General features: G+C 41.0%; 2 protein-coding genes across 2 annotated transcripts; both read right to left on the bottom strand.

Annotated features, from left to right (window-relative positions):
- Nucleotides 1-6,871: 6,871 nt before the first annotated feature.
- Nucleotides 6,872-10,150, bottom strand: LOC308331607 (uncharacterized protein; the record flags this gene model as incomplete). Its single annotated transcript, XM_080787092.1, has 3 exons — nt 6,872-7,009; nt 8,045-8,214; nt 10,024-10,150. 3 exons carry the CDS (start codon nt 10,148-10,150, stop codon nt 6,872-6,874), a joined length of 435 nt encoding a protein of 144 aa, XP_080643218.1.
- A 1,377-nt stretch (nt 10,151-11,527) lies between these two features.
- On the bottom strand, nt 11,528-26,952 carry LOC308331413 (V-type proton ATPase subunit C 1-A-like). The gene is made up of 13 exons (XM_080786847.1): nt 26,786-26,952; nt 24,414-24,599; nt 23,953-24,020; nt 23,383-23,468; nt 22,831-22,925; nt 21,843-21,934; nt 21,489-21,587; nt 20,536-20,604; nt 18,092-18,184; nt 17,807-17,900; nt 16,497-16,594; nt 14,021-14,144; nt 11,528-13,488 (listed from the first exon to the last, which is right to left on the bottom strand). The coding sequence occupies exons 2-13, from the start codon at nt 24,543-24,545 to the stop codon at nt 13,390-13,392; spliced, it is 1,149 nt and encodes a 382-aa protein (XP_080642973.1). The 5' UTR covers nt 24,546-24,599; nt 26,786-26,952; the 3' UTR covers nt 11,528-13,389.
- Nucleotides 26,953-27,456: the final 504 nt, after the last annotated feature.

The raw sequence follows: 27,456 nt of genomic DNA, 5'->3' as shown, positions 1-27,456 counted from the left end.
ATTTTGAATTTTCTTCAAATCCTCAAAAATGATGAAAAACGGCGTGCTATAGTATGCCGTACGGTAGGGGCTATAGCCCATGTTCAAAAATGATGAAAAATGAGGATAACATTTTTTTCAAAAAATCAAAGAACGATGGGCTATAACCCATGTTTTTTGAAATTTTGAATTTTCTTCAAATCCTCAAAAATGATGAAAAATTGCGTGCTATAGTATGCCGTACGGTAGGAGCTATAGCCCATGTTCAAAAATGATGAAAAATGAGGATAACATTTTTTTCAAAAATTCAAAAAACGATGGGCTATAACCCATGTTTTTTGAAATTTTGAATTTTCTTCAAATCCTCAAAAATGATGAAAAACGGTGTGCTATAGTATGCCGTACGGTAGGGGCTATAGCCCATGTTCAAAAATGATGAAAAATGAGGATAACATTTTTTTTTTTAATTCAAAAAACGATGGGCTATAACCCATGTTTTTTGAAATTTTGAATTTTCTTCAAATCCTCAAAAATGATGAAAAACGGCGTGCTATAGTATGCCGTACGGTAGGGGCTATAGCCCATGTTCAAAAATGATGAAAAATGAGGATAACATTTTTTTCAAAAATTCAAAAAACGATGGGCTATAACCCATGTTTTTTGAAATTTTGAATTTTCTTCAAATCCTCAAAAATGATGAAAAACGGCGTGCTATAGTATGCCGTACGGTAGGGGCTATAGCCCATGTTCAAAAATGATGAAAAATGAGGATAACATTTTTTTCAAAAATTCAAAAAACAATGGGCTATAACCCATGTTTTTTGAAATTTTGAATTTTCTTCAAATCCTCAAAAATGATGAAAAACGGCGTGCTATAGTATGCCGTACGGTAGGGGCTATAGCCCATGTTCAAAAATGATGAAAAATGAGGATAACATTTTTTTCAAAAATTCTAAAAACGATGGGCTATAACCCATGTTTTTTGAAATTTTGAATTTTCTTCAAATCCTCAAAAATGATGAAAAACGGTGTGCTATAGTATGCCGTACGGTAGGGGCTATAGCCCATGTTCAAAAATGATGAAAAATGAGGATAACATTTTTTTTTTTAATTCAAAAAACGATGGGCTATAACCCATGTTTTTTGAAATTTTGAATTTTCTTCAAATCCTCAAAAATGATGAAAAACGGCGTGCTATAGTATGCCGTACGGTAGGGGCTATAGCCCATGTTCAAAAATGATGAAAAATGAGGATAACATTTTTTTCAAAAATTCAAAAAACGATGGGCTATAACCCATGTTTTTTGAAATTTTGAATTTTCTTCAAATCCTCAAAAATGATGAAAAACGGCGTGCTATAGTATGCCGTACGGTAGGGGCTATAGCCCATGTTCAAAAATGATGAAAAATGAGGATAACATTTTTTTCAAAAATTCTAAAAACGATGGGCTATAACCCATGTTTTTTGAAATTTTGAATTTTCTTCAAATCCTCAAAAATGATGAAAAACGGTGTGCTATAGTATGCCGTACGGTAGGGGCTATAGCCCATGTTCAAAAATGATGAAAAATGAGGATAACATTTTTTTTTTTAATTCAAAAAACGATGGGCTATAACCCATGTTTTTTGAAATTTTGAATTTTCTTCAAATCCTCAAAAATGATGAAAAACGGCGTGCTATAGTATGCCGTACGGTAGGGGCTATAGCCCATGTTCAAAAATGATGAAAAATGAGGATAACATTTTTTTCAAAAATTCAAAAAACGATGGGCTATAACCCATGTTTTTTGAAATTTTGAATTTTCTTCAAATCCTCAAAAATGATGAAAAACGGCGTGCTATAGTATGCCGTACGGTAGGGGCTATAGCCCATGTTCAAAAATGATGAAAAATGACGATAACATTTTTTTCAAAAATTCAAAAAACAATGGGCTATAACCCATGTTTTTTGAAATTTTGAATTTTCTTCAAATCCTCAAAAATGATGAAAAACGGCGTGCTATAGTATGCCGTACGGTAGGGGCTATAGCCCATGTTCAAAAATGATGAAAAATGAGGATAACATTTTTTTCAAAACACATGTATTATTTTGTAAAATGACAACCATCTGTGCAGACTTTTTCTGGTTGGAGGACTATGAAAAACTGGAATTATGTTTTAGGAAAGGTACTTTTGCTTTGGCAGACTTTTTATGCAGGGCGTGGGAAATAAGGCAGAATGTTTTGTTTGTGTAAAAAAAAAAAAAATCAAAGCAAATACAGGTAATTCGAAAATGTTATTTTTGTACTTTTGTGTTTCTCTTCTTTATATATTACTTTACTGTTGAAATGTAAAATTTACATTTCAACGAAAGGACCTGTAAATGACAACACAAAAACTAAGGCACTGGTGTCGTACTTCTGGTTTACCGGAACGGGGTGCAACTCCCTGCAGTGCCCTGCTCAATTTGTTGTATTTACATGGTTCATTGGTCCATGGTCTCAGAGGTCATCGCTATAGTATAAAATTTTCCGCAATTTCCAATTTCCGCAATTTTCAATTTCCGCAATTTCCAATTTCCGCAATTTCCAATTTCCAATTTCCGCAATTTCCGCAATTTCCCGCAACACTCCGCAATACTCTGCAATTTTTCCGCAATACAATATAAAAATAAAACATATTTTCTTGTTTTCTCAATTTTATTTTGAAGAGAAAAACAAATTATACGTTAGTACCCTGACCAATGTTCTTCAAACGAAAACAGGTGCTGATTTTAGACTTTTAAAAGATTTAGAATAACGAAAAACAGGCCTGTATTCTCTTTTGTCCTTTTATGTTTAAGAACGGAACATAGCTTCAGTGTTCTGTTTTCATTGGTTCTGTTTTACAAGAGAAAATAAATAAATGAAACTGACACAAACAGAAAACAGGCGCAAACAGGCACTGATTTCCAATGTTTACAGACATTCAGAATAATGAAAAACTGTGTGTGCACTGTGTGTATGTTTTAGGCTGCGCAACAGTGACATGATGGTCAAGAAACGCTATAACGCTATTTCCAGACGGACAGACCCAGAGACGGTCTGTCTCTGGGTCTGTCCGTCTGGAAATAGCCAGCCAGCCAGGGACACACATTGCTGTGCATTGGAGTGGCTGCACCACTCAAAAATTGCCTGCAAGGAATTTCTTGACCAAAATAAAAACAAAAAGTTTAGCCAAATGTGTGCTGACATTTAAAAGACATTTCCACCAAATGGTCTTTCCAGTAGTCTCTCTAGTCTAGGACGAAGCTGAGCATCCTCCATTTGATGAATGGCTGTCTTGCTTTAGTGGAGGTAATCAATAGCCTACCCTACTGCCCTGCATTACAGGCTCCCTTCATCAAGGTTAGTTTCTAGTGCCACCTAGAGGACAAATACGATCTGCCCCTTGGCAGCAACCTCTTGTGGGTTATCCATTCGGATATTATGATTTCTAGAACATAGCCTCCATTGTGCATCATTATGCATATTTTATGCGTTATATTTGCTTTAAGTAAAGCAAATATAAAGCTTTCGGCTACTAGGTACTAACACGTTAGCTCAGGCTAGAGTTTAACTAACACCATACCTACCATCATTTCCCAGGACTTCCAGCAGACTTGCAGCGCCCAAGCCAAAGCCTCTGTTCTGCTACTCATACACTGAGTTGGCAGTGACCAGATTTGAACCTATGATCTTGTGGTCCAAACTCCAAAGTCAAGAGCTCTACCAAATGTCTGGACACAAAAAAACAGCAAAATCATTCAGTGTTTTTGATAACAATTATGCATGTCCTGGTTTTGCAGGGGATCATCATCCATTTCTGCAGTGTGTTCGCTGTTAATCTTTTCACGTACAAACTTATCTTCAACTGGGATTTCAGATAATCGTCCATAGATTGTGTGTAGAACGTTTCACGCAAATCGCTCAAAGATCCTGGCAGAAAATCAGGTAGGCCTATACTCTAAGCATTTTTCAAACTGCTCAAAATGGCGGAATATCTGAGGGCGGAGTTTACTGGTCAAAGTGACAGATGTGTTCCCCATGAGTCAAAGAACATGTGGAAACAAGTGCCATGACTTTTGGCCAAACGAGGCATGAGTTATGCCTGTTCAAAGGTTTCATTTAAAAAAAAATGTATATAGCGCCCCCCTTTGGCCAATTGGAGTAACGCTGGTTTCAGTGCTATTTGGCATGACCCTCTACCATACTGTAAAGTTTCATAAGCATATGACGCTGCATGTATGCATGGGCAAAAAGAAGAATTTTCACAAAACAGCAATTTTCATTGGCTCATAAAACCTTCCTTTTTTCACAGTAGGATACTATAGATTCCCATGTCCGTATAGGTCCAAAGTTCACGTGTAGAAGTTTTCGTGCATTTTGATCAAATATTCTGGGAGGAGATAGCTTTTAATTGTTTTTCAAATAATTCAAAATGGCAGGTGATCTAAAGGTCAGAGGTCAAAAGTCTGAACACGAAAGTTGTTCTGCATGAGGAGACACAGTGTATCGAAGTTTCTTTGCCGACGGTCAAGCGGTTCATGAGCTATGCACGTTCAAAGTACCAAGTCCCTTCGGGGCTGCTTGGTCCCTTAAGTCAAGCAAGAGCACACAAAGCTGCAATCCATCACTTTCTTTGTGTGAATAAAATCTTATTTTAACAATTTAACCAACCTGTATGGGAGAGTATAATAGAACTTATTTTCCCCCACGGGATCTGTCTCTCTGTCTGTCTGTCTGTCTGTCTGTCTGTCTGTCTGTCTCCCGTTATATGTTGGTCTTTTAAGTTTTTACCTCTTTTATTACCCTATTGTGACTATTTTTTTTCCAATGGAAATATCCTAAAAAAACGGAGTCGTATTATAATCAGGGACTAGACTATTTGACATTCAATGTTCTTTTTCCACAAATGAGTCTTGAAAAATGGGGGTCGTTTTATAATCAGTCGTCTTATATTCGGCACAATACGTATAGTGAGAAATGCATTGTCGTTAGGTAAACAGACTTTCTGTATTAGCTCAACCGTCGAAATGTTGGCACTTGCACAGGACATACAAGTTTGAATGCCTAGTACATGAAAGTTATGCATTGCAGCTTTACGAAGTTATAGGCTCGCCAACAAAGCATAACAGCTTAACTACTGAAGCGTTATTTTATACTTTGACGCACGACGGTGTCACTTAAAATAGCTAGAATATAGATGATCTACAAGCTGAGCTGGTCAATCGGCTATTTTTGTCATTAAAAACGAAGTGAAAACTTTTGTATTTTTTAAAAGTTTTTACAAACTAAGTGATGCGTAGGCACATGCGGGCAGGCTTGTTTTGTTAACTTGCAAAGGCCCATGTAAAAAATATAGCCTGGTAAACCATCCCGGTCGCGTGAATTCACATCATGTGTCTTCTGCAGATCCATGATAATGTTAATACACACGACCGGGCTAGTAAAAATAGCCCTCTACCTTCAAGTTACAAATCCCTGCACTTTGCTTTCAGGACAGCACTTCAGGTTTATCTGGAATTACAAACAGCGTTTACTAAGATCTGAGATGCTTTTCTTCTCTCTCCCAACCCTCTCCGTTCACCATTGAATGCTCTGATTAAACGTGATTTTGTCCCTTTCAATGCATTGATGGCATTTGAATCCGCCACTCAGTTCCAGTCATTCAAAGGAATGAACATGTGATGTGCTGATTTGTGTGTAGAGGTTCTCATGGTTCACTGAACATAATGGTTGCATTCCCCACTTGCACCATGTCAGCATGGTCGGTGCCTCCAGCCCTCCTATGTTCCCATGAGTTCCATGTCTGCAAAGTCTTATGTTTCCATGGTTCTATGTTCCCAGGGTCCTATGTTCCTGGTTTCCGATGTTCCCACCGGCTTTTTCTATTGTTTCATTGTTTTTGTATATTATGGACCCACTGGGTCTGAAATAAAGTCATTCAATCAATCAATATATGTTCTCAAGGTCTTATATTTCCATAGTCCAATCCCAGGGTCAAACCCAGCTGTGATTCTTACATCACATGACAACAAAGAAGGTGCACCCAAGTGAGCCACAATATCTCTCTCTCTCTCTCCCTCTCTCTCTCTCTCATTAGAGACACAGCACTACCCCTCTCTCTGTTTCTGGCGCCCCCTACTGGTATAAATAAGTCACATACTCATGCTCATTTACACAGGTACACAGGTACACAGGTACAAGGACATTGCTGGTTGTAGGAGTGGTTGCACCACTCAAAAACCTGCCTACCGCTGGTGTCAATGGCACGTTTCCGAACTGTCCACAGCGGTCCTCTGAGACACAGACCCAGTAGACGTAAATGGTGCCATCTTATAATGAGCATTATCATATTAAGATATGTGATGTGTCTCTATGCCTTGTCTCGTAGTGCAACGTGCTTCACTGCCTACCTGCTTCAGTGCTTCGTTTTCATGTTTTGTGTGGGGACTGCGGATGAAGATTAGCATCTTTGCTAAAACCGGTGTATTTACATTGCATTTGTTTGTAACGTCCATTAATATGCTTTGTCCCGTCAAAATAAACAAGTAAAGTAAAGTAATGGATGGGTGAATTGGTGCTTTAACAGAATATTGAACTGGGAAACATGGGACCCTGGAAACAAATACATTCCCTGGCCTCCACTGTCCGATCCATTCCCTGTTCTAATCTATACACATACCGGTATGTATTTTGCACAAACATGAGATGCAAGCATCATCCCAAGATGAAGGGGAGGCCGACGCACGCGGCGCAGGTGCTTAATGGTACCCAAGGTCACCAGAGTCACTTCCGTGTGAGCCATTATCTCACAGTCCAATGAACTGCCTGCTGAGCCCACTCACACACACATCTCCATCCTTCCTCATCCTCCTCACAGAACCTCTTCTTCATCTTTCGTCACGTTCCTTTACGGGTTCGGCATCTCCGGCGCCGTTGACGCCGACTGGTGGTGGCGAGTCCTTAGAAGTGGTGTCCTTAGAAGTGGTCTCCTTCGACGCTCTCCTTCTGGAGTCTCGGGTGCTCTGCTGTGGAAGCAGAACACGCAGGATTCATGAACGCTATGCGATTGAGACACCAACAAGCTAAACAGAGAGACTGTCTGCCTGTAGAGTCCAATAACAAGTATGTGACGGTTAAGTACGGTTAAGCATGTGTCATTTTAGATTTTAGTGCTCACAGCACGTAGCCTACATGCTGCGAGCCAACGATGAACCTCTGCCCCAAAATTTCCAGAACGGCCTGTTATAGCACTGCCAGGAGGCCGACTTTTGTAAAACACATTGTTTTATATTACTCCTCCTGATTCTGTCCAAAAATTCCGCAAATCGTTACACAGTATCTCCATTGACGTGTTCAAGATGGATCGGTCTGATATTTCATATTCCATCCAAATTGGCTAACATTGGCAAAGTTTTCAGGGTTGGCCCGTTTTGAACAAAAAGCCTCAAATCATGAACGCAGCATGCAATTTACTTGAAATCTTTCACAGACTTTCCTACTAGGCTGAGGAATATATCCCACCCTTTTCACATTGGTCTGTTATAGCGCCACCAATGTATGGATTTTTGCAAAACACATTTTTGGAACAAACTGCCTCAAATAATCCAATTGCCATTCAAGGCCTAAGAATAAATGGCAGCCTTTTCACATTGGCGCCACCAGAAGGCCACAACCTGACCTGCCCTGGTGGAGACTTGTGCCCCGAGGGGCACTTTATCTAGTTTGTATCCAGTGTTGATTTCGTCGACTAAAACTAAGACTAAACTTTGTCGACTACCTTTTTACACTGACATACAGTAGCCGATCTACAAGCTCACAACGCGTCGCAGTGATCGGCTATTTCCAGCAAGTGTAAAAGCAGTCATTACGACGGCGTCAAGGCCCGCCAAAATACATTTTAGTCGACTAAATCAACTGTAGATTCAGTCGACTAAAATCTTATGATATTTAATCAAACTAAAACTAGACTAACACTAAGACACTAAAATGTGACTGAAACTAAAATGAAAACTATTCAAGAGACTAGGACTATAAAAATCTAAATTTGTTACATTACATACATCATTACAGGAACCGGATCGCCTGGCTCTTCTCTGATGGTTGCATCCGGTGGTGGTGGTGGTGGTGGTAGTGGCGGTGGTGCTGCTGCTGAGGGTGAGGCCCTGCTTCCCACACTGGGTCCCTGTGTTCACCATCCTCTTCTCTTTCAGACAGCCCTCCAAACCTTTACCTGTTAGTGTTACATAGTAGATATACAGACCTGTTTAGGCCTACGCAACACAGCCTGATTTGTGAAACATCAAGTCAAACCTACACTATATGGGTGAGAGTCTGAGAGACCATATAGATTATAGATTCAGGCATGTTGTGTATACTGCACTGTCTGCTGGAACTGACCACAGTATAGTCTACTGCTCTATTTTCAGTGTTGGGGAGTATTAAGCTACATGTAGCTGAGCTACGTAGCTTAGCTACATTTTGCTGTAGCTTGTGGTAGCTTAGCTACATTCATATTGGTGTACCTCGTCAAGTAGCTCAGCTACTTTTTGGGTAATTTTTGGTAGCTTAGCTACTCAAGTTACAAGCTACAATTTTGGGCAATAACATGAAATAAATATATTCATTTTGACCATTGGTTGCTGTGTTAATGCTTGTACTAGAACAACCCCCCCACTAGAACACCACAAGTTCAACAGTGGTGTCCCATCCAGTGCCGCATGTGAGCGGCTTTTCAGTGTTGGCAAGGACATTTTCAGTGCCAAACGCAACCGCTTATCCGATAAGAACTTTGAGAGACTGCTCATGTGTCGCGTCAACAAACGGTTCTGCCCTGGCATATAAAAAAATATAGGCCCAACTTTCTTTTACAGTTAAGTTACAGTTTAGGTTGTGTTAAGTTAAGATTTATTTATAGGTGTGGCTATCAAGAGACCTTTATTATTATTTTCACAGTTAAGATGTGTTAACATTGACGATCAAATGCCATTTAAACACACAGTATCCTCAACAGATCCTCTTTTATTTGTGTGACTGTAAAGACTATGCCCGTTTTAATAACATTCTCAACAATTGGTTTGTTTTATCCTTTCTTTAATGGGGGAAAATCTGTCTAGAACAGGGGTCTTCAAATGTTGACGATCAAATGTCATCATGTAACAGTTGTTTAGTTATAATGTAGGTGTAGTTCTCATTATACAAGGGTCTCTTTTTTTACAGTTAAGATGTGTTAACATTGACGATTAAATGCCATGTATAACACACAGTATCCTCAACAGATCCTCTTTTATTTGTGTAAGTCTCTAAGTCTTTTTTATTTTTTTTATTTTTTTTAATAAAACTGTTGAGAGGCATATTTCAGCTGGCATCGTGGCATGTGACTTTTTTGTAGGATATTATATTTTGTTTCATATGCACCGCATGTACATTCTCAATTTAACGCTGAAAAATATAAAGTAGCTGAGCTACTTTTTCCATGTAGCTGTAGCTTTACAAGCTACATTTCTCCAGGGGTAGCTATGTAGCTTGATCAAGCTACTGCCATGGTGAGCTACTTGTAGCTTTACAAGCTACGCTTTCAAAGTAACTTCCCCAACACTGTCTATTTTGAAGAAAAACAATCTCACAAACAAGTCACCATGCCACACGTTGTGAGCTTGTCGATCTTCTATTTTGTTTTTGTACTGCATTACAAATGCATGTACATTTTTAATTTAAATATAATTTAAATCATCTATAATGATGACATGGCCCAAAATAGAGAGAGACGCCAGGGTCAAAATGGTTAATTTCGTGACTGAGCGGTGACAACAGTTTATTAGCAAAAATATTGGACGCATTTATTTGTCACATCATGAGCCTTGAATTATGGCATTTGATAGCCTCGATATGACATAGGCTACTGTCCTAAGTGTCCTTTATCCGGCTGATGTGTTTCAGTTTTACTTGTCTTTTATTATTGTGTTTCATTCAACCAGTCAGTCAGTCAGTCAGACAGACAGACAGACACCGTATACGTGCAGCTCCTGTCTGATCTCCTTACTGTTTATCCCGGGCAGAGTGGTCTCTACATCGGTGTTGGTGAGCCACGTAGACTCTGTCTCCCTGGTCCAGCTCTCATGGTACCGCGGCTCAATGATCGCGTCAGCCCGGCTCCCTCCGCAACCCATCGGGAAGACAGATCACTCGCGACGGGGGTGCTAGTCGACCTGTACCCTGTTAAACGCAGGGTGTTGTTTTTGTTTAAAGTGACAGCACAGCAGCATCCTCCTCCGACATTACTAGCCTTCCCGTTTGCATCCAACGCTATAGGCAGCAGTAGTCAGTGACGGATGGTGATTTGGTGATGCGCGTTAATGCTCACACATGCAGTGCACAGTAAGCGGCCCCCGACAGTGATGCACTGGACTGGAGCCTAACCCCCGCTAAAGCTGCAATCCGTAAACCTGATTCTGTCCTACCACATCTGGTCTGGTGGTCAGGTGACATGTCTACCATACAGACCACACCAGTTTTCTGCCCACAATCAAATCAAGGGATCTCGTCCAATACAAGGGGGGACGTATGTGTGCGTATGAGCTTCAGGCAGTAGGCCTATTACTGTAGGTGTCCTACTCCTACCCAACACCAGAGTCTGTTTAATGTCTCAGTAGAAGAGCTGGGAGCTGTCCGCCAATCACAGCAGATGATGTACTAAAATATACAATCAATATTGTATTAACATGGCTCTACTCTACCACACAGATGTGGTAGTTATATACAGAAGTAGACTACTAGTTATATTAATTAACATGATCTACCATACGTAGGCCTATCATATCATTTTCTTTTAGGTATTATGACCTCAATTACACCCCAAAAAACCTGAACTTTGAACATTCAGTGGATTTTCTGTGGTCTGGAGTTTTCTCTTACCCTTAGAGATAGGGTGAGAAGTTCAGTCACACGGGAGAGACTCAGAGTAGAGCCGCTGCTCCTTCGCCTGGAAAGGAGCCAGGTGGTTCTGGCATCTGGTCATGCCTCTCGGGCGTCTCCCTAGGAAGGTCCTCGACGCACGTCCCACTGAGAGGAGACCCCGGCCGGGGCAGACCAAGGCACAGATGGAGGGATTACATCGACTCACTGACCTTGGAACGCCTCGGGATCCCCCAGGAGGAAGTCACTAATGTTGCTCTGGAGAGGGAGGTCTGGAGCACTCTGGTGGAGCTGTTGCCCCTGCGACCAGACTACGGATAAGAGGTTGCAGACTGATGGATGGATGGAAAAATACACTGGGGAACCTAAAAACACAAAAAATCTTGAAAATCGTCAAATTCATGGTGGAGTTCCTTTAAAACAATGAATCATTTTGGAGTCAGTTGCACAGGCATAATATCATGCTCAGGTAGCCTATCGTTATCGGTTGAATTTGAGTCTTTATCCTCAGTCTAGCGGAATCCAGCTGTAGCTTGCTCCCTACCTGCGTCAGAGTATTGATCATCACCTCATCAATAATAATCACGGATAATAATCACGGAAGCCCATGAAAAACAATACTGACCTTTACGTCGTTACCAACAGCCACATTTATTCTGCAGTACAAATGCATGGACATTTGACTTCCAAATACAGGGCATTTACAGTAGATATCACACACACACATTTATTTTTGATGTTTTTCACTTTGACAGTTTTCATTTTTCAAATAACAATACAGCATTTGCACATTATATAGTTATATATTATTTTCTTAAATATAATATACAGAAATGGTGGTAGCATACAGTTAAACATATTGCCTCTTGATAAAATGAGCTGTATTTCACGGTGACAGTGGCTCAGATGCATCTCGTCACATCTTCTACTTCTAAACAGACATTCCACACGGAGCTAGACAGACACACCACACCTTCAAAACAACAAAGAAATTACCGTTTCCACCCATTGCTTTTACAATCTTAAAATAAATACTGTCTTTAACATACATATATACTGTGTATTTGTACCATTTCCCCTTGAACATGAACCGATCCCGGTACTAGTAGCAGAATAAAGGGTAAAAGCCAACTACAGTCAAATACTCAGTGTAAAAGTCTTTACACACGCAGGGTAAAATTATTGCAGACGATTTTTACCGTGCATCTGAAGTCCAATATTCACCATATCCATTTTTGCCATAGTAAACCCTTGAGGACATCAACAATGAAAAATGTCCAATAAAGGGCCTTGCAAATGGGGAGCGATAAAACGCACCTATAGTTGATTGAGGCCTGCGTTTGTGCTCGGAGAAGCCGCGGTGCGACAACACAAGCGTATTTACGTGAGCGCGGCTCCGTGAATTTGTTGTGCGCGTGCTCGTTTCGTGCACATGTCCGCGACACACCAGACCTGGATTCGGTTTAGCTTTTGTTATGCTTGCATTGTCGCAAGCATCCAGGCAACAACGTGTGCGTTCCTCGCTCCCCGTTTTCAAGGCCCTTTAAGCTGAACAACCTATGAATCAGGCTGCATGTGTAGGAGGGAAATGGAGACATGGTCACAGAACTTTAAGACAAAAGACAGTTCAGGGGCTCCCTTATGCATCGAGTATGGTAGAACATCAGGTGCTATATCGTGGAGACTGGGGGTTCGAATCCTCTGTGGTGCAATGCGGCTTGGCCGGCCGAACACAGACGGGGAAGGGGAAAGCCATGGGAAGCAGGGAGGGTGATCTAGCTACTCCTAAAAGTTGTCTGGGACTGCCTGTTCAGCAGGGAACGGAACTGGGAACGATAGGCATACTGTGCTCTCATGAAACTTCACCATCAGGTGAAGAGTTGGCTGGCGACTCCATCGGAGGAGAGACAGGGTTGTCTACTGACACTCTGGGCACACCTAAGCTTCCATGCGCGGCCAAAAGAAGCTGTCTGCCGGCGTCTCTTCCGGCTGGTGGATGGAAATGAAGCTCCACCCAAGCGCTGCTGGGGTAAGCTTTTCCGGGAATCTGGCCGACATGGGTGGAGCTTCATTTCCACTCACCAGCGGTCTAAAAACCCGGAAGAGACGCCGGCAGACAGCTTCTTTTGTCCGTGCATGGAATCTTAGGTGTGCTTACACCGACACCCTCCCCAAGATCAAATAGTAGGGGTTGATTCACTATACACATGGGGGGAGAATTGTCGTAACAACTAAAGTGGGGTGAAAAATGGGGGGGGAAAAGGGGATACGAAGAACTCAGTCTACCTGTAAACAGCACTTCTCTTCCCCATAGCTTTATAAATTGGGTACGTTAAAGGAATGTTGTATGTGAAAGAGAGATAGAAAGAGAGAGAGATTGGGAGATGGAAAATGACAGCTGGTAGCTTGTTTGCGTGGTGTCAGAATACTGCCTATGGTCGACAGAGTGGGTTTCCGTGGGTAGGACAGATGTTTGGCGGAGGGGACGGGTCTCTTAGTGCTTGAAGTCGAGCAGGTTGCAGTCAATCTTGTAGTAAACGTAGGGGTAATACTCCTGCTGGCTCAGATTCAGACCTGGGATGTCCATAGCCGCCTGCGGACCAGATAGCAATAAACCACTTAACCACAAAAAAAATGTTCTAAATGATATCAAAAAAGAGAAAAACCTTCCAAGGAAAAAAAGTCCCGTTTTTCTCTCCCTCTCTCTCTCTCTATATATATATATATATATATATATATATATATATATAGAGAGAGAGAGAGAGAGAGAGAGAGAGAGAGAGAGCGAGAGAGAGAGAGAGAGAGAGAGAGAGAGAGACAAAAAAGGGACTTTTTTTAAATTTATTTTTAAGCTTAACCAAATTAGCCACAAACGTTTTCTTAAACTAATTTGAAAACAGCCAAATCAAATCTTGTTTCAATGTGTGCTTATAGATCTGCCATTTCAGCATTTTTTTAACCAATAATGACGTTAACAACAACCCCCCTCCCCCCCAGGGTCCCCACAGAGCAGTGAAGTGGTATTGTGACGCGCTGTGATCATAAGGTGCCACTTCACATTGTGATCAACGGGAAGTGAGTCACAGACCTATGGGAAGTGAGAAGTGCCACAGGAGGAGACTCACGTCAATGATGGAAGCGCTGCTGTCCAGGTAAGTGTAGAGCTCATATAGAACCTCCCGCAACTTCTTCATGTTCTTCCTGTTGGGCTGAAGCAACATGGCCTGGAAGTTGACTGGAAGACCATATCTACAGAGGATTTGTGAAGAAAAATGGAATGATGTGGATCTCAGGGTCAACATGGGGAACCACAATGTGGATCTAGGACTTCCATGTGATCAGCAACGCTGTCCCCGAACCTTCGGAGGTTCGGATAATCGCTCGTTGCGTTGGCACTCGGAACTTAATAAATGGGCTCGAACTTTACTTAATGGGCTTCGAACGTTTTTTCTTTTGGTTTTTTTCCGGTGCCGCGCTATGAGCTTTAGATCTGCTATTCAATGAAATAGCTAAAGTATAACATAATGCTTAAAACACCAAAAGGGGTTCCCGCCAAAAATGAGGGTAATTTGATTTCCAGGTTGTTCTCCTTGCTGATCACACAAAGAGATGGATTAATGTGGTGTAAGGCAAATTGTGACCGCTACCCAAAACTTGCAAGGGTAGCAAAACAATGAATTTGTATCCCAGCCAATTCCACGCTAGCCTCGGAAACCCAGACGTTTTTAGAGAAAAAAGTCCACTTCAATTCGGCATAGATTAGCGTAAACGTCGATCACTCTCTGCTGATTTCTGATCGTCTGCACCTTTGTAAAATTGACGCACACATGCACACACACACACACACACACACACACACACACACACACAGTCACATGTCGCGCAGGTGCGTCTAGATCAGGCCTGGAATTTCATCCTTTTAGGGGCAAGGCCACTTGGCCTTTAGTGTGATCAACCTTTTGAGGGCACAAGGCCGAGTGCCAGGGCATGAAGGCCATCAATTAAAACAATGGTTTTAAGTCCCCGGTCATAATTATTTTAGCTTAAAGGTTAAGGATTTTTGTTTCAAGGCGAACATTGGTGCTGAACAGTGCTTCTTAAATAAATAATCACAGCATTAAATAACAAAATATAAGTAGCTACTGTTGTAAAATATTGTAAACATGTTTTGGGGTCCAAGTCCAGAGATGAAAATCATAATGAAATCACCTGTCACCCTAGGCTAATTCATATACATTTAATGTGGGGGTCCTTCAAATGTAAATGGCAGAGGATCACTGGGTTAAACTGTGAGTTAATTCACAGAAGATACAATGACAGTAACCTTTGAATAAAGGCTTGGTTTAGAAAAGCCTATATTTTGTGCTAAACTAATATATGGCATTGTAGAGAGGTTAGTGACAGATGAGATAATTTCTCCATTGTGGGGCTGCAGGACTGAGGACTCTGGAGATAAGTCAACTCAAAGTGCAGCTTCAGATCAGTTTTTTGTTCTTACCTGGAGTGTGTGCTGTGCACAGGGGAACAATTGTTTAATTATATCCATGGTATTTTTCTGTCTCTATCCATAATGCGACGCAAAAGTACATTTATGTTTGTTGGCGGTAGAATGGGGTAGAACATCTCTCCTCCTCCTTGTATGGACTATGGACAGCCACGCTGTTTCACGTTAGACAAACAGAAATCAGCTGGACCATGTCCGACCAGCGACCAACGTTAATGCATGTGACGTAGGACCGCCACACTGTTGCAACGGTAGAAAACATTATTTTGTTTTGGGTGATAGTTGCAGTTTGACCGGATAGCTAGTAGCTACACTAGTAGTAGTAGTAGGCAGCATGTGGGCTAAATGCTCTCTGTTTACTCTGTCAGTGCGTGTATGTGTGGCGCGGCCGCGGAGGAGGAGGCGAGCGGTGTGTGTGTGTGTGTGTGTGTGTGTGTGCGCGTGTGTCATGACGACCAGCGGTGGTAGTTATTAAGGCAAAGTACCACAAAAGAATCAAACCACTTGGCAAATGGCAACACAACTACAACACAGATTTGTTCTGCTCGGGACGTGAGGGGAACATTGGTTACCGTAATGACTGGAAAATTACGCAGAGGAAAAGGGGTAAAATTAACTTCTGTGGGAGCCGGTCGGGGCACCACGGCCACTGTGGCTGTATGTGCATATACTTTTTCGAGGGGCACACGGCCAAAGAGAGGGGCAACGACGGCCATGGCCGCCGTGAAATTCCTGCCCTGGTCTAGATTCTCCCGGCGGATCCTGCCCGGAGCTGCCTATGCCATAGAAAGCATAGGTGGACATCAGGCTACTTCCACGCCATCAGAACGCATATGTTCCGTGTTGTTGCTTCTGCGCGAATTCTCGGGCCATCGCATGAGACGGAAAGGGAAGCTGGGGTGAAAGCGCACAGGTAGGGTCGGTGACGTATCGTGGGTCGCGGAGCACAGGCACTTCCACATGCTCAGCATGCGTCACGGAACCCACTGTCTACGACTTGCCGAACTGAACTGCGCACGAAATGTTCGCTCACAACTTGTTAGCGGCTCAAATGTATATATATGACATAAACAAGTGTAGGAGGTAGTCTTCCTCACCTTAAGACCGACTCCACAAATACACGCAGGGCTTTGATGTGGATCCATGCGATGAAGGCCTCGCTGAAGTTCACTTTCAGCCATCGTACCAAGGGCCCCTATATGAACGAAATTAGGGGACACATTTAAAATGAGCAGGACACCAAAGAGTTAACCACTTTTAACGCATTCAAGGCATCCCTCTATTGGGCATGTCATTGTTGGTGAGAGATTACAGAAAGTTCTAAACAATAACAAAATAGTTAGTGGCCTAGTGGCACTGGCATACGTAGAAATGCAAGTCTCTAATGCAGTGGTTTCCAAACCTTTTCATGTCAAGGACCCCCAAATTGACACTTATTAGCCCACGGACACCCATTTGAAAAGATATGCCAAGGACCCCCATGAGAGAAGATTATTACAGCTCTAGCAGTGATTCTCAACCAGTTTAATTTCAAGGACCCCCAGTTTGACATGCATTAGTTTAGCCATTTAATGGCATTTCTATCTCTGGGACCACCAGAGTGTACAAATGGAACCAAATGGACCAGTTAGGGTCCATTTCGTTCCATTTGTTTACAGACCGGGTCCATTTGGTTATCATTTAGCTGAGGACCCCCTGGATCTCCCTGAGGTACCCCTGGGGGTCCCCGGACCCCATTTTGGGAACCACTGCTCTAATGCTTGAGTCTAGTCTAATGCAAGCAAGTTGGGGGTTCCCGAGGCTGGTGACCTTTGCTGCATGTCACCCTGTCTATCTCTCCATTTCCTGTCAATCTTCATGTACTATCAAAATATAGGCAGAGAAAAGGCCACAGAAATAGTTAATAGCATATCTACAAAGTCGCTTGTAGATCGGCTATTTTACCTATTCTAAAGATGAAGTCCTTTTGGAAGAGGCGGCACTTTTTGCAAGTACCTGCAGCAATCAATTGAACTGTTCGCTATGAATCTGCTGCATTTACACATTTTCTTTGCAGTAAAAAAAACGAAATCACATTCACGTGAAGTGAGGGACGCACATCACCTAATCGCATCATCCCATTCCGTGCTACAAACAGACACATGCACACCGACTCGTGTAGATCTGCTATTTTTGAAAAATCGTGAAAATGTGGCACAAATCTTTGAATATATATTATTTGAGAGCATTTTTAGCTCAAATCTTTACTTCCGGGGGAAACATATTGTCAGATGGGAGTCCTCGGCCAAATACAGTTAATTCTGGGGGGTCCTTGAAATGAAAAAAGTTGAGTACCACTCACATAGAAACAGGATTTAGAAGCTCTTTTTTTAATCGACCTCAGTCCAAAATGGGTTAAAAGACATACAAACTGTTTCTTCTTGTCGGTGGACAGGCGCGTCATCTCCTCTTTGTCTGCCTTCATCTCCTCCTCATTGTACTGAAACTCACGCACCGTAAACCTGGCAAACAACACGGCACAAACAGGAGAGAGGCTGGCCATCAATCACCAGTGCATCACACACGCACGCACCCTCTGTAAAGTGATGCTCAAGCACATGGATCCATACGTCATGCTAACTGGAGTGGCTGCAAGCACGATTGTGATTGGCTGGTTCAATTGTTAGGACAAAAAAAAACAAGACGTCATTACTTGTTCTCCCTGGCTTTGTGTTTGAAGTCGTCGATGGCCTTCCTGAAGAGGGTCACGCTGAACAGGCCACTGTCGTTGTCCTCAAACAGGAGGCTATAGAGAGGACACACAAGGACATCAGGAAGAGTTGGAATACATGTTGTTAGAAGGTAAATAATAATACTTATTATTATATTATATTGTCACCTTTAGTGACAATAAGAGAGAGACAGGAATGGCGGGAGAGAGAGAGAGGATGACATGCGGCGAAGGGCCTCGGGTCAGATTTTTACAACTGCAGCAGGGAGCACGATAGCCTTATTTATGTGGTATTCGTAATGTGCTTTTACTTTGTCGTGTGGCCGTGCTGCATGCAGAACATATATGATACGTAGCTTGCGGAGTTAGTTCAGGCAGATATACTCTGCTTCGTTCTATGCTCAAGGGCACATATGTACATATACTCAAGGGGTAGGCTGCATTACTATGTGAGTGTATACAGTGTTTGCATTACTATGTGAGTGTATACAGTGTTTGCAAGACCCACATGTCATACGCTGATGTGGCAGTCAGCTGACCAATTGGGCGGTGTATTTAAGCTCACCTAGACTGCATGCATTCTTCCTGCTTTCCTTCTGCATATGGTTCCTGATTGTTGTTATGCAATGTTTTCTCCCACCGCCACCGGTGGGCTCTGCTATTTCTGTATTCTGGCCCGGGGGTTGTTATTGTATATCTATCTCCCTGCTCTTAACCCATTTAAACCTGAGGACGATTCTACAAATGTCTTCTAAATCCTGACAGTTTTCTGAAATAACTATGTGTCTATATCAGTGGTGCTCAATATTTCATGTCAAGGACCCCAGAAACTATATGTAATTGGCCAGCGATCTTAAAACATGTTGTTCCAATTTTACAATTTACAATTTAGGCATTTAGCAGGATTAACTTAATCCAGAGCGATTTACATTAAGCAAGAACAAAAGCATGGGAATACATCACATAAAAGCATTTATCATGAAACATGCGTAAGCTAAGAAAGTAATATCTATATCTATATAATGAAACTATACATATGAACTATACATATATACTACTATGCTATACATATGTACTATGGCGTGCTATGACTACATACAATGTAATTATAGTGCTGTCTACATAACATGCTATAAGTCTGTATCAAATGCTATCTAAGTCTACAGAAATGCTATAATTTGATCCCTGGGACCCCCCCCCCAGAAGCAAAGATTTGAGTTAAAAACGTCTGAAAGAATATATATATTCAAAGATTTGCTCCACATTTTCACGATTAAAAAAATATATCAGATCTACAAGCTCATAGCGCAGCACTCGGTGCCGTGCTATGATGTTGTAGATCTGATATTTTTCAATAGCTAAAGTATAATGTTCAGAATGGGTTAATGTTTAATGATGGTGTTTAATTGTGCCGAGCAGGGAGAAAAATGTAGCAGAGCCGAACGCCAAGATAAAATATTATATGCACACTTGTATTCTCATTTTATAATAAATCTTATTTTTTTTTTCTTGTGCTTTTTGGCCAAATTGTATACCGGTATGTGTATGTATGTATTATATTGTGCCTCTGTGAGCCTAATTACTGCAAAGATGGGTTGTCTTGTTTACAATGTTTGAATTCAAGAATTCATGACTACACAATTGTGAGACATAAAATTATTTCAAAATAAATAAATAAAAATCCACTTAATTGTGCAGTGTGCAATCACCCATATCTACCTTCACAGGGACATAGTGGCATTCCAAAGCACGACTACCGCGTGCGGTTAGGTTTAGGGTTAGGGTCAGGGAACGGGGTTAGTAATGTGGCGTGTTGGAATGGCGATGCCTCAGAATAGAGCATCGCAGTCCCGCCCCGGAAAATAATTCACTGTTAATTTTCCTCATAGACCTTTCAAAAAGTATTTATTTAAAGACGTTTACACCGCAGACAAATGTTTTGGGCCGAACAAATAATTAGAAAGAAGAAAAAAACGGCAGGTTACAACACTTTTGTTGCTGTTTTTCTTCTTTGCAATTATTTGTTTGGAATTGAGAAGTGTTTCTTTTGAAAATTATTTAAAAAAACATTATCAACAAATTTATGTGAAAATTAAGTTTGTGTTATACCGGTAATCAACTAAATTGATTAGTCTGATAATCTGATTAAGCCTATTTTATAATTCATCATGAAACAGTGTTGTGCAAAAATTATTTAAACGTATTGTGAGCTTGTAAAAGAGCCATGTTGTTTATTTTTGCCATTGAATTTTCTTTTAAGAAAAACACACGCATTAAAAACTAAATTAAAAGGTCGTATTTTTTGCGAACCCAAAATCGCCTTTACATTGGCGGAGAGACGATCGCCAACATTATTGACTCAATACACAATGTCATCGCCACAACGCTGACAATCTCATCTATTGAATGTAGGTGCTAAAACATACGTAGTGGAGCGCGGTACCACCATCTCGGAAAGGGATTCATACGTTGTTTGCCAGTCAGTGTAGCCAATCCTGTTCACACACAGTGGAGAAAAAGATTTGAACATTTAGGTAAACATACGATATATTGGAAGAAATTACATTGATAAATCACAATGACTGAACACCATATGACTTCAAATAAAGCGATTCCAACAGGTAGATGTGTAATGTGTTGTATGAAGGTTCAGGTCAGCCTGTAGAAACTTTTGCTTCATCTTACAACTGTGTAGCTTGATTTTCAGTCAGTTGTTTTTATAGAGAAAATTATAAATTAGGCTTAAAGAGTATCTCAAACAGACACTCTTGACTACAGTAGGTCCTATGTGCGATGTATGCTTCTACTGAATGTAGCTTGTTTGTTTTATTTACATGGCAAAGTGTGCAATCTATTAAATGTTTATTTTTTTGTACTGCATTGGGGGTTTTCTTCCTATATGAAATGAACCAAACACAATACAAGTATGATTGAGGGCAGTGTTGATTTCGTCGACTAAAACTAAGACGAAAAATGTTCCTTCGACTACCTTTTTCCACTGACGAAAACTAAATTGAAACTAAATGAAAACCAAGATATGATGACTAAAACTAAGACTAAATATACTGTCGATTTTGTCAACAAATAAAAACTACACTAAAATGTTAGGAATGGACTAGTGGACAAGTATAAGTTATTTTACACTTTGTTGCCTGCTGAAAATAGCAGATACAACACGTGAGCTTGTAGATCGGCTATTTTCAGCATGTGTCATTACGACGGCATCAAGGCCCGACAAAATACATTTTCGTCGAATAAATCAACTGTAGAATTAGTCAACTAAAATCGTATATTTAGATTCATTCCGAAGACTAAAATAGAAATTTTCTGCCAAAAACACCACTGATTGAGGTGCAGGGGGCCGATGTGGAGCACTTACTTTGGGACGACCACGATCATAGTAATCAGATACTCTGAGTCGAGAACAAAATCATCTTTCTTCACGATGTCAGCCAGACTCCTGGTCAGCAGGCTCCCTCTACAGCACAATGCATATACAGTAATACCACAGGTTAGCCACTGAGTAATTGAGTGGCCAATCAAGAACTATATGGAAATTGGACGAATTAACCTTAATGGAGGAATAATTACCAAATGTAGTTGCAAACTGTATATCAATCATGTCGCAATGCTTTCAGCTTGAAAATCCGTTTTGGGTTTTTTAGGCAAGAAACACCGTCATGCGACATAGTCATACTACGTAACTACGGATTACAAATGAAGCTTTACTCACGCATTCTTCCTCTCCAGGTTTTGCAGGTTGCCCTTCAGGTTGTTGTAGGCGGACGCTCTCGACTTCAGGTCGTTTTCTATCTGAGTCAATTGCTACAACACAAGCAATAAGTGCTCAGGGTTGTCTACAAAACAAACATTCTAAAGACCTCCCCCCACGTCTGAAATATACAGGAGCATAATCGTTGCTGTCGGGAGCGGAAACCTCATAACTCCATTTTGGGGGCATAAATCAGTGCTATTGAACACCCTTTACGTCTGCGCGTTGTTTCGAAAATATTGAACCAATGGAAAGTAGTAAAAAGTGCTTTGGACAAAACCTCTCAACTCCATTGGACCCTCAAAATGTCCACCACCTCATGGAAGTAATTGACAATATATAAAGTTACATCAACTTTGATGAGGCTGTATTGCTTAATTTCCTGAATAATTTACATTTTGGAGTTATGAGGTTTCCTCCCGACAGCAGAGATATCTTCTGCTGAGATTATGTAACATTTTACACTGCACTTTCTGGAGAAACTCCTGGAAATATATCAAACTATCCTTGAGCAAGACAGTACACAAGACACTGAACTCCCAACTGCACCCCAACGTGCAGGCTGGTGTGTGCAGACGTCAAGACATCTTTCACACACACCTCCATTAGTATGTGAATGGAAATTGGTTCATTCATCCAAAGTGCTTTTGTAATGTGTATTGCAATATATTCACACACCTGGAGGAAACCATACAAAGACACCAACCTGCTCTTCGGGAGCAGTTAGGTTTTTATTGTCTTGCTGAAGGACATTTTGACACGAGGAGCCGGGGCTCAAACTGTGAACCTTCTGATTCCAAGATGGCCACTCTACCTCCGGAGCCAGTGCAACAGTGAATGAATATAATGCACATTGTTAAGTGTCCTGCTTTGAATGGAGGGGCTATACGTAAATCCATAAAAAATATATATTAAACCTGTCCACCTTCCACTATACACTATAGACTACCTTGGAAATGATATCTGAGATGTTTTTCAGAGACTGTTTGATGGGATACTTGGCCATGTCCCACTGGAATCTGGTAATATAAGTGACGAGGTCAACTGGGAAAGACAGAACCACACAAAAAATACTTTTAACGCATTTCTCACTGCTCACTTATTACAACTACAGTTCGATAAATATAGTTTCTGTTATCCCCCATATGATATTTGTGACCCTGTAGCCTTTCAAATCTAGATTTTAAGAGTCAGTCATTAAATCTCCTTCAGTACATGACAACAGGGACAGTATGATCTCTTACTCCTTTAAATCAATCAGAGGAGTAAGATCAGGTCTTTGCCCTCATTTGCTGGAATACGTCGGCACTACCAGTCTGGGGAGTAGCGAGTACCAAAAAATTAAATATGCCTTTATTATTCTAGTTATGTGTCACTCTCTATTTTTATTTTACTTTTTGTGTTACTTTTTATTGGATATACTTTTGGGAACACCGCTTTGTTGCACACACAGAAGACAAAACGATAACGTGTCATTATTTCGTATTCATAATATCATTACCTCCGTTGGCCAGTAGGTTCTCCTGGACTTTGTCTCTGCTGTCTTCCAGAACATCAGCCATGTATTGGGCCACCTTCTTCACAACACTAGAAAGCCCCCAAATAATTATAGTTCAGAGGAATGACTTCACCACTTTCAACCTAGTGTCCTTATTTTGGGCAAGTTCATTTTCGGAATGTTGTATTAAAAAAAACAAAAACAGCAGCAGATCTACAAGGTCACATCATGTCACGATGCAACACATTGTGAAGTTGTGGATCTGCTATTTCCACCATGCGACAACGCATGCTGCACCCTAATGGCTAAGTGATGAGGAGAAGAGGCACATGGTGACAGCAGCAGCCTTCTGGATACTAGTGCTAGAATGTGATATGCATTCCTCACATAACTTTAGCTTGGGAGCCTCTTTGCTGTCACCACTAAACCAACCATACTGCTGTGGTTCCCAACATGCAGTGGACACAGAAGTCAGTGTTACTTAATTTCACGATAAAGAATTTGTATTTAAAATCATGAAATATCAGATGATAATAATATGGGGTTGGTCCTAGTTATAGCAATACACTTTACCCCTCCACAAAAGTGTCCAATTTCGTCAGCTCGTCAGACAGGCCCACCAAGACGTCTAGCGTTCCAACCTGTTGTCAGACAGAACATTAGAATATTTCAAATTGCTCATAAATATTGAAACCACAACACCTCACAATGTTCCTTGCAGTGTTTGCCAATGACTTCCCCATACGGAACTGAAAACTTGTTTGATAAGAGCTCATGTTTGACTTTGTATTGCAATTTATTCTAGCCTTTTCGACCAGCCTTAAGCGTTGAATGGTTATGATCAACCAATTTCAAACCCTGCTCATCAGAATAACATTAACACTGGCCTGCAACTAAGCCAAGGCGTATAGTCAAATAAACAAACACATCAGGCTTCAGGTGCTCTGCATAAAACATGTCTGAAAAAAAAAATGACAAGGCTTAGTCTGAAAATATATGTTGTACAGAGACACAAACGCAATGCAGCTGATGACCTTGAGATCCGGGATGTTGAACTTGTTGTTGGTGGAGATGTTGTTGGTACGTGTGGTGGCCACCATCATCTTGTCCCAGGTCTGCTGGCACGTCTTCTCCCCCGGTGCCGAGATCAACCAGAATTCAGCCATGGCTGCTGCCAGAGAGGTACAGTAGTCCACCGGCTCACGGATACAGAGAATTCACTTAGGCCAGGAGAGAAGGAGATCATTTATTTGATAGAATGCTAAAGGGCACTTAAAAAAGGTAGTTTAAGTGATATTATTTCGGTTAAGACATAAAGGTGTTTTGTTAAAAGGTCAAAAGTAGATAAATGAAACAATCCACACACCATTTTCTGCTCCGAGATTTCTTTACTTAAAAAGTGGTAACATTCTCAAGTCCGTTCCTCTCCCCATGTCCCACATATATGGGGACTGTTGGCGGAGGGTGTGTAGAGCCCAGGATCACATTAGATAATTGACACAGGGGTGAAAAATGGGTCACAAAATTGTGGGATAAAAAAAAAGCAGCAGAAAATGGTGTGCGGATTGTTTCATTTATCTACTTATGACTTCCAGCACCCTGCCTAGTAGGCACTTGGATGTGCGTGTTATTTTTTGGTCAAAGGTCAAAGCTCTATAATCTGATAGTAATCTTTGCTCTAGTGTTGTTCAGTAACAGGGGACTCCACATCTATCCAGCTCTTTAATAAACAGAAAAGAAATGTTCAGATAGGGATGGCAATTTCAGCCAATTAGGACAGAGTAGTCATTTATCATTTTATAGTATTTCAGTTCCTATTGTGTCTGCTCACTTCTTTGTGTCATCACTTCCAATTTCTCTTCTTTATCTGGTGTGAGTTTTCTATTCTGAAGACACAATTAGTATCGCAATTTGCAAGCCCAAAATGCATTTCCTGTTTACTAAATTTAGTCTCCTCTCTGTCTCTCCAGCAAAAGAGGAGACTCCTGTTACTGAACTACCACTATCGCAACAAGTATCAGAATATAGATAATCTATATACTAATCTATTTTAGGTGACGACGTCAACTGGGATTTCGTCACTGCTAAATACAGTTTCAGTTGTCCTTGTCCCCCATTTGATATGTCTTGTGACCCTTGTAAAGAATGTACTGTAGCCTTTCAAATCAAGATTCTAGGAGAAATTTATTCATCTTCTTGTGTGATCTTCTAGAGAGATATCTTACTCCTTTGAATCAATCAAAGGAGTAATGCATTCTTCTTCTAGATATAGAAGTACCCTCAGTTGCTGGAATGGTATCAGGCACGGTCGCCCCTAAACCATCTCGCCCCTCGATTTTTCCGCCGACCGCTCGGTCTGATGGTTCTTGTATTCTTTATTTTGTTTTACTGAGAATAAAGTTAGAAATAAGTTTTAGGGTTAGGCATAGCTTTACTGGGGTTTAGTTTAGGAATAGGGTTAGGTTCAGGCATAGTTTTACTGAGGTTAAGGTTAGGGTTAACCGTTAGAGCATAATTTACTTAGGTTACTTTAGGAATACCAGGCCTCGGGGCAAGTTGGTAAAGGGGCAAGTTGGCACCAGCAGTCTGGGGAGCAGTGAGTAGCAAAACCAGAATGTTCTTTTAAAATGATTCTAACTCATATTTTAACAAAATAAATAAATAATTATCTTACCCCTAGCTTGGTTACAACTGATCTCCATGCTCTACTATCTTGCCATTGCCTGTAGCTGGCTGCCCTTCAAGATTGTAATGTCAACTTTTACCTTATAACTTAACTAGCTCTAACCTAATGTCTACTCTAAACACAAGACACAACCATTTATAACATTATGCCTAAGCATGTCCAAACAAAGCAACCAGACCTATTAACTTAACCATTTGTAAACTTGCCCAACACAAACATTGTCATAGAACAAACTAGGACATTATTACACCCCTGAACTTCCTCTTTTTGGTCTAAATATTCCTATCAACAGTCACGAGTGAAGAGTTATTCACACTGTACTTGATGTGATGCAGATGAAATCATCAATCTAGTGATTGGAAATCATGTGATGTGATGATGTGTGTTTGTGTTCAAAAACACTTTGATTGATTGATTGAAGTATTTATTAACAGTTTGCAGAATTACAGTACATTTCAAGCATTTCAACAAAAACTGTTAACTGTGAGTCCAAAGCATCACACACTTGTTTACAAAAGGGTCCACTTCAGAATGTTAACCATTATATACTCATGAGAGTATGTTGAATAAATAGGTCTACATCTTTCTGTGACATTGGGAAAGAAAGATACTGTTATTATGGTTACACAGCATTAGAGCACTTACACTGGCATTAGCCTGCTAGCAATGACTGCAGTCGCAGGTTATGGTCACGACACCGTATTTTATGTAATCACTTACCAATGCGTTCAAAGGATTCCGTACTGTTGTCCACACGCAGGACTATTAATTGATGTTTAAAACACACTCAGATATGTGTATGCATATCTCTGATGATGAGTGTTATGATGATGATGATTATGATGATAAGGTTGCAGGTCCTTCAACAGAAAGAACATCACACTCCAGTCAGCTGATCTCACTCGTGCGCACGCGTACGACCGTTTGTTTTGAGTCGAACACGGACGGTAATTGGCTACGCAACCGACACAGAAAACAGCAAATATGAAAGAATAATACCATGGCGTGGCATGCAGTCTACTTGTTTAAACAGCATAGTGTTTTGTCCGGGGCTCCGGACCTGTGTTTATTTTGTATTATGCCTCTCTCTTTGACATTGACGGTTGACATTGCCTTGTCTCTGCATGGGATGTCATGGCGAATCCTTAATCCTGGCGGAGCTAACTGCACTACCTAATACTTTCACTAGATGGTGATGTAGCAACGCCACTGCACTAAGGCAGTGGTTCCCAAACATTTTCATGTCAAGGACCCCCAAATTGGCACTAATTAGCCCGCGAAAATATATGCCATGAAGGACCCCAATGAGAGAAGATTTATTTTACCGCTTTAACAGTGACTTTCAACCATTTTCATAAAGGTCCATTTAGTTCCTAATTATCATCTAGCTG

The sequence above is a fragment of the Protomyctophum bolini genome (genome assembly GCF_963924005.1).
Source record: "Protomyctophum bolini genome assembly, chromosome: 17".
NCBI classification, from domain to species: domain Eukaryota; kingdom Metazoa; phylum Chordata; class Actinopteri; order Myctophiformes; family Myctophidae; genus Protomyctophum; species Protomyctophum bolini.
This window is presented reverse-complemented; position numbering and strand designations above follow the sequence as displayed.